At 41.1% G+C, this 14,119-nt stretch overlaps 2 protein-coding genes across 4 annotated transcripts in view; one reads left to right on the top strand and one right to left on the bottom strand.

Annotated features, from left to right (window-relative positions):
- NME7 (NME/NM23 family member 7) overlaps nt 1–5,467 on the bottom strand; it is an 88,536-nt gene extending 83,069 nt beyond the window's left edge. The window contains exon 1 of the mRNA XM_036398223.2: nt 5,196–5,467. Coding sequence (XP_036254116.1) covers nt 5,196–5,198 — 3 coding nt within the window. The 5' untranslated portion in view covers nt 5,199–5,467. The remainder of the gene's footprint in view (nt 1–5,195) is intronic.
- BLZF1 (basic leucine zipper nuclear factor 1) lies at nt 5,338–13,565 on the top strand. 3 transcript variants are annotated; one of them, XM_036397949.1, is made up of 7 exons: nt 5,338–5,361; nt 6,907–6,948; nt 8,287–8,726; nt 9,358–9,557; nt 11,055–11,183; nt 11,785–12,004; nt 12,185–13,565. In XM_036397949.1, the coding sequence occupies exons 2-7, from the start codon at nt 6,930–6,932 to the stop codon at nt 12,368–12,370; spliced, it is 1,194 nt and encodes a 397-aa protein (XP_036253842.1). In that variant the 5' UTR covers nt 5,338–5,361; nt 6,907–6,929; the 3' UTR covers nt 12,371–13,565. The 3 variants fall into 3 exon arrangements, with proteins under 3 accessions (XP_036253842.1, XP_036253756.1, XP_036253668.1); XM_036397863.2 differs by having other exon boundaries at nt 5,354–5,404; XM_036397775.2 differs by lacking the exon at nt 5,338–5,361 and adding an exon at nt 5,430–5,495.
- The last annotated feature ends 554 nt before the right edge of the window (nt 13,566–14,119 follow it).

Genomic DNA, 14,119 nt, shown 5'->3' with positions numbered 1-14,119 from the left:
GCACTGATTCACTGAGTAATTCCTGAACTTCTTGAGTTTCTAGCAATATATATATTTTTAAAAAACCCAGCATACAATTAGGACCAACATGTCAGTTATTAAGATCTGTACCCACAACCGAAAGGATCTGGACAGACAACTCTGGGTGACAAAGGGAGATCAGTATCAAAGTTATCATCAGACAATGTTAGGTAACTTTGACTATCACAATGTCACCTGTTTGAGCCACCCCATCAGAAGAGCCATCAATTAATCTAAAATTACATTTGGAGAGATGGTAATTTCTGCAAGCCAAAGCCAAGACTTGGCTACAGTAGGAGGTAATTTATCCCATGGATTCTAAACCTCTCAACTTTGTATTTGTAGGGTGGTACTTTATAAAGCACATAATGTCATAAACATGTCAACATCAAACCCAAAATGAGCTCTTGGAACAAAGGAAAGTTATGGGGGTTTTCAAACAGTTTTGACAGTTTTCAAACTTGCTTGACAGAGTGCCAAAGAATCTGTTATTTTATCAGCTACATCTTATGCAATGCACACAGCCTAGCTGCTGAAGAAGCAAATTTCCACTGTTTGCAATCACCATTCAAGACAAAACCATGACACTCTCCTGATGCTCACAGGAAGACTCACCAAGAAATAAGAAGTTACAGGCTACCTGATAGCATTCTGCTTATTTTCTCCTTACCTGCATACAAATTTTTTTTCCCTGTGATGAAATACTGCAAATGAGAGTTGGACATTAAGTACAGAGAATTGTCTTTGTGGTTGGTTCTGCCTTGCAAATTTTCAACTGACAGGATCAGGCCACTGTGCAGCTGAGGAAAATTCAATGTAATCATCAGCTGTCACTCGAGTGAAACTGAGTTTTGTTTGAAGACCAAAGAAGCAAAATTTCTTAAGCATTAGGAAAGTGTCTTTTGCAGAGATATTGCACATTTCCTGGAAAAGTTTAAATGCCTTTTTTTTTTAATGGCAGCTGTTTTGCAACAGGAAGTAAGCAATTTGAAAATTACAAAAAGTCTTTTTATAAACTTGCATTTGTTCAGGAAAGTCTATTAGCAGGGGAGAGTTTAGTCTGTTTATATAAGCAGTTCTGAATGACAGATCTTCATCAAAATTATTCCATTTTACCAGATCATCCAGTATGGTTGAGATCACTGGGTCCCAAGAGAAACTCCTATAAACCAACACGGCCCCATGAGCTGTTCTCCCTTTATAAAGGCTTCAGCTGAAAATCTGAACACGCCATGAAAACCCAGGCCTCACTATTGTGAAGTTCTAGAAATTCCTGATTCATTTCCTAAGACCCATTTCTAAAAAAAGAAGTATTTTCCAGTGATGAATCAAAGCACTTTAAAAAATTTCTCATTTTTCTTCCCTGTCTTGTCTAAAGGGCGATGATTTCCATGTTGATGTTCTCCAAGCTGTGGGTTTTACTAATGAACTGATGAAAATAATAATTAGAGCAAACATATAACACACAAGGTGTGAAATTTTCTGTTGAAGTGGGCTGAACTGCTCATCCCTTGATACATATAAGTGTTTTGTCAAAATTACAAGACTGCAAGCTCTGGAAACCAGGAAAGTAAATTGCATATATATTTTCCCTTAATTCTGCAAAAAGAACTAAGGTAGTTGGACACTTAAATTCCACTAATTCTGTCCTTCTACATCCACAAGGTCAAAACCAGAAATTAGACAAGTCACCTGGCTTCTATGTGCCTTGATGCCTTTATGCACAAGAAGGAAATAATTTGTCTGTCCTATTGTTCAAAGAGTCTTTGTAATGTAGGATGCAGCTGTCAGAATGCAGGGGTAACAATAACTGTTTCAAAGGGTGGAAGAAAAGGAAATCCTCTAAATTGCGCCTAGGCACAGAATTTCCACTGCAATCAGGCTCTGTTATCTGTGGTGAACAGAGCCCATTGTTCTCTGGAAAATGCTGCACTTCCATATCTGAAACACTTTCAAGTGTCAGAGTGCACCAAACTCATGAATCAAGAGAAAATAATGTTGTTAAGATCATGGACAAATACATCTCTGTATGTGATTGTATGAAAGGTACCACCACAGAACAGTAGAGCGCTTCAGCAGCCAAGAGGGAGAGCACATCTTGGGTGGAGAAAAGCAGGTTTCCCTTTGGGAATTTACTGCTCCCTGTCCACAGCAGCCAGGTCTCACACAATTAGAAACCAGACACCAGAATGCACCAGAACTGATCTGAAATGCTGCCATTTGATGACAAGGAAAGCTGGTCTCCACTGATTAGCAGGCTGTAAAGCCAAAGTGCTGTTTGACTAATAACTGCAGGATATTTCAGAACATTTGTCCCCTTACCTCAGCTTCTGCCACAACAGCAATATGCCTGCCCAGTTTTACAATGCGCACAACCACTTCCAGAGCACCACTTGCACATGAGTGGAGTACAGGGTGTGACACAAATACAGTCCAAACTGATTCCACTAAAAGTTACTACCTTTTTCTTTCTGTGGCCGTGAGATGACTTGTAACAGGTTTTTATCTGAGTAGGGATATATGTTGAAACTTACTGAAGTTACATGATTAAGTGGAAGCAACATAGTACTAAAGGTTGGTCAAGCTTCCTAACCCAAAATCCATTACTTTCAGAATCTAATTAAAATGCTGAGGCTAAAGTCCAGCTTTATAGGTCCGTATTAGAATCCATCAGAAGACATCTTTTATATTCTGATTTTGCTCCTGAGAAAAGATGTTCTGAACAGCTTTAAGATGGGTCAGGTGCATAAAGTCATGGCATCCAACAGTCACATAACTCAGCCCTTTCCCAGGATCCTGTGTCCACATGAGCAGCACTCATTCCCAAACATCTGTTCTCCCATCACCTTCCAGCTGCCAAATTATTCTTAATGCATTTTAGGGAACTGCCACAATGAAGGGCATATGAGTGGAAAAAATTAGTGGGTTTTTAAGTATGAAAGAAACCAACAGGACTCTGTAACACTTCAAAGCCAGAGAAGAAAGGTCCCACACTTCAAGGGCACAGGAGAAGGGCAGGAGAGGCAGTGTTAGGGAAGATAATGGAACGAGTTATTACATAGCTGGTTATTGAACATCTAAGACAACAATAACATCATAAAAGTTTGTCAAGAACAAATCTTTTCCTGACACAGTGAGCAAGGGAGAAGCCACATTTGTGACAAAAAGGCAACTGATAAGGCTTTTAATCTGACACCTGAGAATCTGACAAGCCGAATAAGGCATTGTGGCCTAAACTAAAGAGCAGTTACATCTATCATATGAAGATGTAATTAGGAATACCTCCCTGGCCAACTGGGAGTCAGATGGTGCACTACAATGATCTGCCATGCACCTGCTTTATTTCAGATTTTTCTTACTACTCTGAAAATGAAACTGAGAAAGCACACTTCCAGAATCTGGGCTGACAACTAAGGTGTGGGAAAGATTGCACGCATCTTAGAAGTAGAAATCAGCATGATAATATGAAAATTCTATAGAAACAAATGCACAGTATTACAATAAAAATTCAAATATGAGGGGAGAAATTGGTCAGATCACAGGAAATCTGATATATTTTAGGTTGTCGTGAGAGTGCAAAACAGTTCAGGAAAAAAACAAATACGGTAACTTTGACGGTAATATGAAGATCTAAGACACAAGAAACAAATATTTTGCTCTGTTCAGCTGCAGTGGAACACAATGTAACTGGAAAGAAACCTGCAGGTTAAACACCACATTTAGAGAAAACTGCAGGCAAAGTGGAAAATGACTACATTTTAAAACCACAGTTACCAGAAGAAAAATATTAAGAGAACAAAATTTGTTTACTGAAGAAAAATGTGAAATAAGGAAAGGGCAAAGTTAAAATCTTGAAGTACTTTTACAAATAAAAGACAAAATGGAATATCTTTAACCACAAAGAACAGAACAAATAATCACTGGTATAATTTCCAGCACAGAATGTAACAGGAAAAAACTCAGCCACCTATAAAAATCATCATGCAATGAAATTACGACAACTGATCATGTAGTTCCTATCACTGAAGGCTTTTCAAAAGAAATTAAACAAACATGCCATGAAACATTTTGTTAGAGGTTGCTATAAGATTTTGAACTGTTTAATGAAGTTAAGTTGGTATCACCTCAGAAATAAAAGGAGGTTAGAAACATGTCAAACTCAGTGGCAATCAATGTAAACAAACCAAATGCTTTACCTAAGGTACAACTCACAAAGCAGGACTTCTGCCGACGTGAATAAATTCAACGTGGGAATTTAAAATTACAGTTTTACCTGGATTAAACAGAACACTTGTAACCCCTTTATCTGAAAACAAACAGTGGCATTTCTATTTACGTGGCAAATGGTGATCTTGAGTTTATGCTCCAAAAGCAAGGTGCAAAATAAGCTGCTGGAGGGGCTGGGGAAAATTTGAGGTGCTGAGGACAGGTGTGTAAGGGTGGACCCACCCACAGGCGCATCTCCCTAGCTACTGCATGTGTCTTGCATATGAGTCTGAGTACAAAATACAGCTCAAAACCGTTGATTTTTTTAATCAGCTCTATAACACTGGGGTTTGCACACCATCTTGGGCAACGGGGACCCAGTTGAGTTTCATTATAATCACAGAATATGCTATGATGAAAGGGAACCACAAGGACTGTCGAGTCGAACTCCAGGCCCTGCACGTGGCAGCATCCAGAGTCATACCCTATGTCTGAGAGCATTGTCCAAACACTTCTCGAACTCTGACCAATTCCCTGGGGAGCCTGTTTCAGTGCCCAACCACCCTCCCCGAGATTAAAATGCAAACTGGGTTTTTCTTATTACTGCCCCTGCAATGACATCCTGTCGTCTGCCCTGCATTACTACACAGGAGATCCAGTCAAGAATAAAGACTGTGGCACCTGAAACGTATTGTCTCCTCCAAATGCACCACTGCCTTCCCGCCCGGTTTCCCGAGCTCCTGGCACAGTCTATTCCCAACTCAGGGCGGCTCCGGGGGGGGGCAGCAGCAGCAGCTTCCCAACAGCTGGGCACCAACGAGTCCGAACGGCCCCTTCAAACACCCCCCGGCCGCGCCCCGCGGGCCCCTCAGCCCAGGGCCGGGCGGAGCCGGGAACGTCCCTCCCGCGGCCCGGAGGGGCTCTGCCCGCGGAGCCGCCGCTGTCCCCGGCCCCGTGTCCCCCCTCACCATTGCGATGACGGTAATGAGGATGATGACGGCCGCGATGGCGATGCTCGGCCCGCCCCTCCCCCGGCAACCGAAGCGCCACTCCCGCGCCCGGGCCCGCGATTGGGCGGGAGCGGACACGACACGCGGGGCGCCCCGCCCGCCGCCGGACGCGGAAGCCGCCGAGGTGACAACCGTGGGGGCTGTCGCGACGTCGCTGCTGCAGGCCGGTCTGTCGGGGCTGGGGCAGGGGGCCCGGGGGGCTGGGCGGGCAGTGGCTGTGCGAGGTCCTGGATCCTGCAGGGCTCGGCGTCCTGAGAGGTAATGATGCAAGCAGTGAGGGAGAGGGAGGAGGAGGGGACATGTTGGGAGGGCTTACAGTGCTCCCGCACGTAACTGGCCAGATTATAGTGTGAACTCCGAAGGAGCAGGATCACCGGCAGGTCGTGTCTGATGGAGCAGATAAGCCCAAATGCTCCTAATCAGTCTTTCGTTGAGTATTCTTGCCTCTTCCTGAGCAACTATGCTTTTATCCTCCTCGTTCTCATCAAGTAAATAGAGATCCTCAGTCAGAAGGAACGAACAGCACTGGTGATTAACAGCTAATGCTATTAAGTAAGGAAACACACAACTCCAGTTGTAGAAGCAACAGATGGTGAGACATCTCTGTATCTGTAGTTTGAGAAAGATCAAGGACGAAAAGGTCCGTCTGTTAATCACATAAGATAAACCTGCCTGACACAAAACAAATCTTTAGTCTAGAAACCCGAAAGTAGCAGTGTGCTCACTGCTGCCATTTTCTTTTTAGGGCAGAGAGCTGCTGCGATGGAAGTCAAAAAGCTGTAGTTAAACCATTTCAGTTATTGGTTCAGGGAAAAGAGGCAAGGGCCCTGGGGATCTCCCTTGAATAATGGGGAGAATCCCTTTTTTCAGGGAAAAAAAAAGCCAGCCAAATAAGATAGGAGTATACTGATCTCAAAGGAACTTAGACCCTAGAAAAGAGGAATGAGTGACTTGTATAATTGAGAGTGGATGGCTCTGTGGATGAATGTGGCAATGGTCAATACCTTTGGTGGATAAGAGAGAAAATGGCCAGGATGGTGGTTTGGGCCAAACTGGAGGTCAGCTTTTGTTGTTAGTTAAACTAACCATGTGCACCCCCTCAGGGCACTGACTCCTTCTTTGACTGAGAATTGGCCCTATCAAAAAGGTCGTTTCAGCAAGCAGGACTGAAGGAATTGTGCAGCTGCCATTGTTTCCTCCTCACCTCTTCATTTGCTTGAAGCACAATGTAGGATTTCCTTTTCTTGTGGTTCTGTGATTATTTTAGGTTATCTTGGCACGGTCATGCAGTTGTACTGTGGGAGTGTTACAGACTTTGAAAGGGTAAGGTGGAGGCTGACTGAAAAAAGGAGGGAGGGAGACTAGAAAAAAAAAAGAGGAATGGAAACAGGAACAAGATGAGGAGCAATGCAAAGGAGTTGAAGTGCAGCTCTTGGTGAAAAAAAGACACAAGTGCCAGAAGACTCACAATCTTCTCCTTTTAACTCTGTGTGTTTTGGTGTAGTTTTTATAATTTTGTGTTTTCCCCATTTGTTTTGATGTGGTTTTTTTTCACTGTGCTACTGAACTGGAGTTTTGAGGTTTTACTAGAAAACAGGATAATACAAGATTAACTGCTGTGGTGACCTTGCTAAAGATTTTGTTTTTCCTCTTCTTATTTCTTCCTCAGACTTACCTAGTTAGGAAGAGAAAATGACATCTCTAGAAAAAGGTAGGTTGTTCATATGACATCTAAGCAGACTGGATTAAAAAAGTTCTTTAACTGGAATTCTAAACACCAGAGTTACACTGTATACCAGACTCCTTTTATTTAAACTTACTCCTTTTATGTAGCTATGAGGAAGTAGTTCTGTGACTTCATTATTGCAGTGAAAACCAGAGCTGCCTGGATGGAACAGCAATTGAATGTAGTTTTTCTAATCCAGCTTGATATTGAAAAATAAGATTGTCATTGGTACTGTGATCTGTCTGTACACTTGTCTGACAGCCTCCTCTGGTATTTAGAACCTGTTGGTACTGATTCAGCAAACTTGAAAGTAAGGCAATTAATGGTGTGATTACAGCATTTTTGAAATCCATTAATATTTGGATAGAAGACACAAGCTCACATTACTGCCTGCAGTATGAGAAAAAAAAAAGCAGTATGTGTAGCCATGCCCTCAGAAACTTTGTATCTCTCACCCATTGTGAGGAAACAGTACTACAATAATAATTAATTCAGCTGAAAACTTAGTGGACTTAAATAAAATTAATTTCAGTAAATGGCATGTATATTGGGGACTATAGAGCAGAATGCAGCATTACTGGGAATGCTGGAGTCTGTAGTTCAGAAGTGGAGCAGGACTGGGTTGTTGGCTTTTCTTAAACCTTCACTAGGGCAACTAAAATCTGTTAGTACTTAAAAGTCTACTAAACTTCTTAAGGTGTTAGTAGCTGTCTGGGTAATAGCTGTTTTCATTTTCTTCTTGCTTTTTAAATGAAACTGCTCTGATTCTGCCAGCTCCCAAAACCTGATTTTGTTTTCAGTCCATAAGTAATATTGTCAAGAATTTTTTTTTTCCCGGAAAGCTCTTTTTTGTGTCCGCATTTAATCTTGTATGGCAGCAGCAAATTAAAATTAATGCAATTCAGATCAATGCTTGTGTCTTGTACTGCTGTTGTTAATGAGCAATGCCCATTTGAGTAAGGGCTTACTGTGAGGGTGGTGAGACACTGGAACAGGCTCCCAGGGAAGTTGTGGATGCCCCATCCCTGGAAGTGTTCAAGAACAGGCTGGACAGGGCCCTGAGCAACCTGGTCTAGTGGAAGGTGTCCCTGCTTACAGCAGGGGTGTTGTAACAAGATAATTGTGAAGGTCCCTTCCAGTCCAAACCATTCTATGATTTTCTGACTTGTGCTTGATAATCACTGTTGCAATGGACTATTTGACACATGCAGTGTACAATTAAAATCTCCAGCTTTGAAGTGCAGAAATTACGGGAAGACTTAAAATGATGCTATAACCAAGTGAAAGGTGGTAAACTTTTCCTCCACAATTTCTAAATTTCAGTTGATGATGCCTCAGCACCCATTAGAGGACCTGGAGATGGCATGGAAACAGAGCAGACAGCTGGAGCAGTGGAAGTAATCACTGGAGCCAACACTGCAAGCCATCACATCCACCACAGCCCCCATAAAAAGACAGCTTCTTCCCTGAGTCCTGGAGTTCTGCAGCTGGGGAAAGTACATGCAGATAAATCAGTGGAGATTGAAGCTATTCGAATATTAGTCCCCAAAGCAGCCATCACCCATGTTGTTCCAACTAAAAATGCTAAGGTAGCTAAATCTGTGGGACATATAGCAGACACATTCCATCAGTCAGATGGAGCCACAGATCCCAAGAAAGAACAGACAGAGCTGAAAAATGCAATTGAAAAGCTAAAGAATTCAGAAAAGCGGTTGTTACAAGATAAAGAAGGTCTCTCTAATCAGCTGCGTATACAGACCGAGGTAAGAAGTTAAAGGTGTTTTCTCTCCCACAGCTGAACTGTTTTGGTTTGTAGAAGCAGTTTGTGAATGTGAGGAAAGAGAACTGCTATGACACTTTAGCCTTGAAACAAATACATTCCCTTTTGAACTAACCAGCTAAGATATAGAGTAGAAGTACATCAAAGTATAACAGTGCTGCTTCTCTGACAACAGATGAAAGAGTCAAAGACTTAGCTAGGAGAAACACACTAGATAGCTGCAGAGGAATGAATCTTTCATGAGGAAAGACTTTGCTCCTTAATCGCTAAATGGAAAGTGTTATGCCAACCGTTGAAAGGTTGACTATAACTTCCTACTTCAAACACGTGTGGATGTCTTGTCTAACCCTTTGTTATCTTACTGATGCAGGAGTTGAATACTACTGAAACTTTGTTTCCTGCAGTAGGCTTTCATTCTTCCTCTTTGACTGTTAGAATTTAAACAAGAAGGTGTTGGATGTACATTAGGCTCAAATGTTTATGTTTGCCTGGATACATCCCATTCTGAAAAGAGAAAGATAATTTACTGTTAGCAATTTGCAGTAAGTTGCACTGCATTCTCAAGAGTGTTTATTCTCTATTGATAGTTACAAGAGAGTCTGGTCTAATTCTAGGTCAATCGGGAGTTGAAGAAATTACTTGTTGCTTCTGTTGGGGATGATCTGCAGTATCACTTTGAACGGATGGCTCGTGAGAAGAATCAGCTCATCCTAGAAAACGAAGTCCTGGGCCGGAATATGGCTCAGTTGTCAGAACAGTTGGAGCGCATGTCTATACAATGTGATGTGTGGAGAAGCAAGTTCCTAGCAAGCAGGTATTCCCTCTCATGGAGCTGTCCTAACAGCATTCTCCTTCAGTCTTTCATCACATACACTCATTGCAGTGTGGTTTCATATGCAGAGGACAGCCACAAGAGCCATAGCGATACCTACTGTGAAATCTGAGAATACAGGAAAGGTATAAAGAAAGTAAGCTCCTTGTAAATCTGAATAGTCCTGCTTTTCAGAGCTAATACAGTGAGTCCTAGCCCTCCCTAAAATCTCAACTACAGCTCTTGTCAAGAAAGCAAGAGAAGCTCTTAATTTTGATAAAAATGCATGCAGTTTAGGGAATAAAAATGTCTTCTAAGGCAGCTGACTTTTCTTACAGGTAGTTAGTTGATTTTCACCCCCACCCCCCAAGCATGGTACAGTCATCAATTTGAGAAGAAGCTGATATGTTTACGAGCTCTGCTTATAGTCAGTTAGCAATCTACTACAGAAGAAAGAGTAGGGGGACCTCTTTATTAAACACTGGTTGTGTTACTGCTCAGGACGTTACTGTTACTTCTTTAAACATAAAAGCAGATCTGAAAGTCAAAATCTCATTTGACAGTGACTTTAACTTGCTTAGTTGTCTTACCAGATCTCTAAATGGTGTTCTAGGATTTTTAATTTTCTACTATACTTGGATATAACTGACTGAATTATGATGCTTAATGCATATGATAAAAGACCTTACTGCTTGAAGGAAATGGCAATAGAATACAGTCTCCTCCCTTTAATTTGCTGGAGAAGTTTCAGCATATGGGGTGAATGGTAACTTGTGTAACATATGGGGTGTAACGGTAATTGTAAGTCTTAGCAAGGGTTACTAGGTAAACTTGGGGGTTTTTTAACATTATGAGGAGCTCTGACATCAGAGCTGTGAGTTTCAGCAGTGTGGTTGAAGTAACGCTCTTCAATATTGTAACATTCTGGTTCATTTTTATCTCCTATTTCTAACTGGTGGTTATTTAAATGTCATTCTGGTTTTTGCGTAGTGCCAAGCCTCATGGCATAATAGCAAATGTGATAACAGCTGTCTCCTTTGTGGCTCTTAAACACTCATATCTGGCATCTTGTGATTGCCCCTGGGTAGGGCAAAGAGGTAAATGAATGCAGTCTATAGCCATAGCTTCCATTTTTAGAGAACAGTGAACAGATATGATTACAACATACTTGTGAGAATTGTTAATAAAAGAAAAATGTATTTAGCTTTTTCTTTCACAGGAACCTTGTCAATGTACACTTTCTCGAGGTGTTTTGAAATGTCTGTTGTTAGATTTATATTAAGTGACCTAAGATTGTTTAAACTCAGTCAAAACATAATCTTGCACTCGTGTTGGCTGTAGTTGAACAGAAATTATTCGTAATTAGGTTGATATAGGCTCTGCATGGGAGAGGGGACAGAGAACAGCAGACAGTTTGAGCAGACAAATTATGGTCTGTAGTAGAAAAAAGTGACTTTCAAGCTGTTCACTTGCACTACTGACTGGAGATTTCCTTTGCAGGGTGATGGCTGATGAACTGACCAATACCAGAGCAATTCTTCAGCGCCAAACCAGGGATGCACAAAGTGCAATCCAGGACTTGCTGAATGAACGCGATCAGTTCCGTCAAGAGATGATTGATACACACAAGTATGATTTTTCCAATCCAGACTACCTGTGTGCAAACTTCATTTTTGTCAGTTTATTTTAGGCTAGAGGAGAATCAAATAACTTTCCCTTCTTCCTGTGATATTCAACAAAAATCAATTAATGCTGATGTGTAGTATGGTCACTTCCTAGTCTTAGAGCTGAAAGAGCAAGAGTAGTAGAATACTTGCTTCATTCTCTGGAGGTCTGAGGTCTTAAGGGTAATAAACTATGGAACTGACATCCCTCACATCCTCAGGCTTTCTTTCTTTAATCACTTACTGACTTGACTTCAAGTCTTCTCTGTTTCCTTGCAAAATATCAAAGAAGTGATTCTTCTACCTACTTGGACTTTACAGTGCTTATTCTGCCAGATGTCAAATAAGTGTTCCCAGGATTAATCAGCTATGTGAGGCCTTGCCTTGGAGAATAGCCTATTTGTCTCCTTGTTCTTAAACACTTTTTTTGGTCCATTTCTTTGGTTTAAGATTTAGCTTATGCAGTAAGCCTTGGGAAGAGATGATTCCTCTGAAGTATGCTGGGTGCTGGTTATACAATATAGAATACAAACCCCACTAGCAGTGCTTCTTTTCTTTCTGCACAGGCTGCTGGAGGAGCTCATGGTCTCTCTTCAGTGGGGGAGACAACAGACATACTATCCTAGTGCCCAGCCTTACACTACAACAGAGCTAGCAGCTGTGAATTGTAAGCTAGCCAAAGCTGTAAGCTCACATCTTCTAGGAGATGTTGGCACTAACAGTCCAAAAAAGACTTCAGCAGCTGTGGAGTTTTGCAATACCCCTGCTGAGAAAATGGCTGAAATGGTAAGAGCTCTTGATGCATGTTAATCTTTATATTAAAGTTCTGGGTAAACAGATGTTTCATTTTCACATTGGAAAAAAGATGACTAGTGGCTTTTGAGCAGAAATCCTAGCTCTTAAGAGAAGGAAAAAGCACATTAAATTGTATAAAAGTATTTTCAGTGTCAATTTTTCCATCCTTAGATGCTACGTCTACTGGATCCAGCTGCACACCCAGAAACATCAACAGAAGTTTCTTTTTCTGAGACTTCTCCATCTTCTTTCCTTTCCACTAAGAAAAGTATTGGAAGGTTTCACCCATATACAAGATATGAAGATGTCACCTTCAATTGTTGCAATCACTGTCAAGGAGAGCTGATAGCCCTTTAAAAGCCCAGCCAAGGCAGCTGCACATGCATTCTTTCTGAAGAATTACACTAGTTGATGTACAGCAGGCTTCCCTTTGTCCTTTTTCCATAACGGGTGGGTTTGGCCTTGGAAATGATGCAGTTTCTTCTTCTCTACCTCTTGAAGTTAGTGATTGACAGGATTTCCATAGTCTCTGGGATGCTTCTACCACTTCTCAATGGGGAAAGCTACTTATTTTCTTATACAAAGGCAAGACAAAAAACATTATGCTGGTCCAATTTATAGAGCATAGAGATGCTCTTGACTATTTGACATTTATAGTCTTATTAGCAAATCTTAATGAATTTCCCTTTAGAGGGAGACAGAAGTGTAACTGTACCAAAGCAAATGAAGTAGTGATCAGTTATGTCTAAATTTAAAAATAAAGTAATGGTAAATGGTTAATTTTAGCCAAGGTAATGAACGGCCCTCAAGTCTATGTTCTACCTTTTAAATTTAGTTATAAAAAGGAGTATGTGCAATGATTCTTCATAGCTGTAAGTTCTGAAAGCAAGAGTATATGCAATGTCAGCCCTCCTGTCAAGGAGATAAAGCTTGAATGAACTCTAGCTATAATATATAAGTAGTAACTGCTTTCAAGTGGGTTTTAGAAAACTCTGTGGGGTGAGGTTTTTCTTGTGTTGCCATAGAGCTGAAATAATGGCTTTTCCATTGTTTCAGCTTCTAGAGTGAATTTGCTGCATAGCTGATCCTCAGCAAGGGCAAACTGACATACTTCCTTTAGTACACAGCATTGAATCCTGGCCCGGCATTAGGACTCAGTCCTTGCCCAAGGTCTTCCTGAGTATTATGGGAAGGTGAAGACAAGCACTAAGTTTGCATAGGTACTGTTAAAAAAAAAGTATTTTTTTACTTGTATGATTTTATAATCTTGACGTAGATTTGAAGTTCTTGACGGAGGTTTGAAGAGAACTTTTAGGAGAAAATCTGCTAAATCCAAAGAAGCCTATTTAAGTTTCTTAGTTTGACCCCCAAATTTACCATATGAAGCTGTCTAGTTTAGGGAAAAGGTTTCTGGAATGGTTGCTTTTATCCAGTTTTCCTTTGAATCTCATACCCAGGATCAAAATATGTAAAGTGTAAGTTCTTGCTGTTGCTGCTTCTGATTTGGTTTTCATGAAGAAAGCTACAATAAACTTCCTTTGCTTGCTTTCAAGCTGTAATTCTGGATTTAATGAAATCACATTTCTGACCCTGATTTCTTTGTAGCATAAACAGAACTATATGACATTGAATTGTAAAACTCTTCACTCTGCTGGTGTGAGGCACTGAACAGAGAAGCACCTCTTTTGTAGTTTTCTACAATTAGGGAGATGGTGTGTGTGAACCTTTGCAAACATTCCTCCTGAATTTGCTTGCTAGACACAGAAAGCTCTTTCTGCCTTTGGTGTCAGGGAAAGGTACTGGGAGGAGGAAGGCACCTATTACTTATGTGTCCCATGAGCATGTGAAATTTTCATTTTGTGTCCATGCTTGCTTGCTATGCTGGCAAAAGCTGCAACAGAGCAGCCTCCAGTCCAACACCAATGCTCTCAATATGCCTGTAACTAGCCCCAGAAATAACCGAGAAAAATACTACCAGCAAATCACCTTTGCATCTACTACACTTCTGTCTACTGCAGAACCCCCAGAAAACACTGTGAATGTTGAAAAATTTAAAAGCAACGCCAGGATCATGAAATCTGTTGGGACATACAGCTGGACAGAATG

This window comes from Molothrus ater, chromosome 2 (genome assembly GCF_012460135.2).
Source record: "Molothrus ater isolate BHLD 08-10-18 breed brown headed cowbird chromosome 2, BPBGC_Mater_1.1, whole genome shotgun sequence".
NCBI classification, from domain to species: Eukaryota; Metazoa; Chordata; class Aves; order Passeriformes; family Icteridae; genus Molothrus; species Molothrus ater.
Note: the sequence above shows the minus strand (reverse complement) of the source record. Positions and strands in the feature narration are given on the sequence as shown.